This window comes from Aptenodytes forsteri, unplaced genomic scaffold, assembly GCF_000699145.1.
Source record: "Aptenodytes forsteri isolate BGI_AS27 unplaced genomic scaffold, ASM69914v1 Scaffold455, whole genome shotgun sequence".
Classification (NCBI taxonomy): domain Eukaryota; kingdom Metazoa; phylum Chordata; class Aves; order Sphenisciformes; family Spheniscidae; genus Aptenodytes; species Aptenodytes forsteri.
Genome location: NW_008795914.1, coordinates 719673 through 721198, shown reverse-complemented (window position 1 = coordinate 721198; position 1526 = coordinate 719673). Strand labels below are relative to the sequence as shown.

The following is a 1526-nucleotide window of genomic DNA, read 5'->3' as shown; positions in this document are numbered from 1 at the left end:
CTCGGCGCAGGTCCATGGCGGGCACTCGCCCGAGCATCACCCAGAAAAGCCCCGTGTGTCCCCTCTGCCCCCCCGGTGGTGCTCAGGCATGAGGTGGAGGCACCCACGGGGATGGGGGATAACGAACGGCTGCTGGGGAGCAGAGGGGAGGGTGGTCCTGCTGCTGGCACCCTGGGCTCGTGCTGCGTGCCGCTGTCCCCCCACGGGCCCCCGTCCCTTACCTGCAGGTTGATGCGCTCCAGCAGCTCATGGAGGGTCTTGGGCTTGAGCCGCTTGCTCTTGCTGGAGCCCCGGCTCTTGCGGGCAGGGGCCATCTCCTCGGGGATGACGTCCACGTAGATGAACTTGAAGGAGCCCACCCTGTTATTGAGCAGCCCGGTCCAGGTGCCCATGGGCAGCTTCTCGATGATGCCGATGACGTCCCCTTTCTGGGCCAAGGGAGATGGGGGTGGAGGTGGGAGCAGGCTCGGGGAGGGGCTGGGGACACCCCCCTCCTGAGTGTTCCCCAGCCACCCTCCCTCCCCAGGACCCACACCCCGGTCCTGCCCTTCACCCCCGCTCTCCCCAGCCCCGGGCTGGCCGTGGTGTGGCTCACCCAGAGCTTCAGCGAGTCCTTGTCGTAAGGGCTGGGTGTGAAGTCGGTGTGGACGCGGGCCCGGCCGCAGAAGGGGCCGGTGTAGGCTGGACCGCTCTCCTCCAGCCGCAGGCTGTCCCGGTTGCTGCCCCCAGGGCTGGGGCTGGAAACTTCGCTGCCTGTGGAGGGTAGGGAGGTCAGGATGTGCCCGGCTGTGGGGTGAGGGGCCGGGGTCCTGCCGGGGCCAGGCTCACCGCTGGACAGCTGGCGGCTGATGGATGGGTGCCCATCTTCCTCCATCTCCAGGTAAGACAGGGGTACCTTTTCGTGGCTCGGCTCCTCCGTGCTGCTGGCTGGGGACAGGGGGCACAAGGACCCATCCTCCTCCGCGTCTCCCTGCTGGGGGGACCAGGATCAGGCCAAGGGAGGGGGAGCTTCCCCCACCTGCCCGGGGCCCCCACTCACCTTCCCCTCGGCTAGGGCTTTCACGGCCAACCTGCCCATCTTGCGGTTCATGGTGCGGGAGATGACAGCCCGCCACTTCTTGCCCAGCTTCATCCCGCTGCTCCGTGCAGCATCATCGGGGCCGGTGCTGCTGGACTCATCCTCGGGGATCTGGCAGAGGGATGGAGAGTGAATTCTGCTGGTGCTGGAACCCCTGGGGCTGCCCCACAGCACGTGGGCCACCAGTAGGACCAGGAGTTCGGGGAAACAGGCTCTGAAAAGGTCTGTGCCCTGCGGGAAGGTGGTCCCAGGGGAGTGGGACGTGGCAGGGGGTGCTGCAGCCCCGCAGGGGGCCGGGCACTCACGTTCTCCTCCAGGCTGAACTCCTTCTCACTCAGCACGGGGGAGCTGACTTTGGACTTGGCGAAGTCCTTGAAGCTGCTGGAGCGCTGGAGGGAGAGCTGGGGCAGACGGAAACGTGTGAGGGCTTCTCCCTGCGCACCCCCCC

General features: G+C 67.6%; 1 protein-coding gene across 1 annotated transcript in view; it reads right to left on the bottom strand.

The window, feature by feature from the left end:
* Window positions 1-1526, bottom strand: part of SASH3 (SAM and SH3 domain containing 3) — a 7630-nt gene that overhangs the window by 3430 nt on the left and 2674 nt on the right. Inside the window, exons 2-6 of the mRNA XM_009284600.1 lie at window positions 1384-1479; window positions 1040-1189; window positions 829-973; window positions 596-753; window positions 222-428 (exon numbers count right to left, since the gene is read on the bottom strand). Coding sequence (XP_009282875.1) covers window positions 222-428; window positions 596-753; window positions 829-973; window positions 1040-1189; window positions 1384-1479 — 756 coding nt within the window. The remainder of the gene's footprint in view (window positions 1-221; window positions 429-595; window positions 754-828; window positions 974-1039; window positions 1190-1383; window positions 1480-1526) is intronic.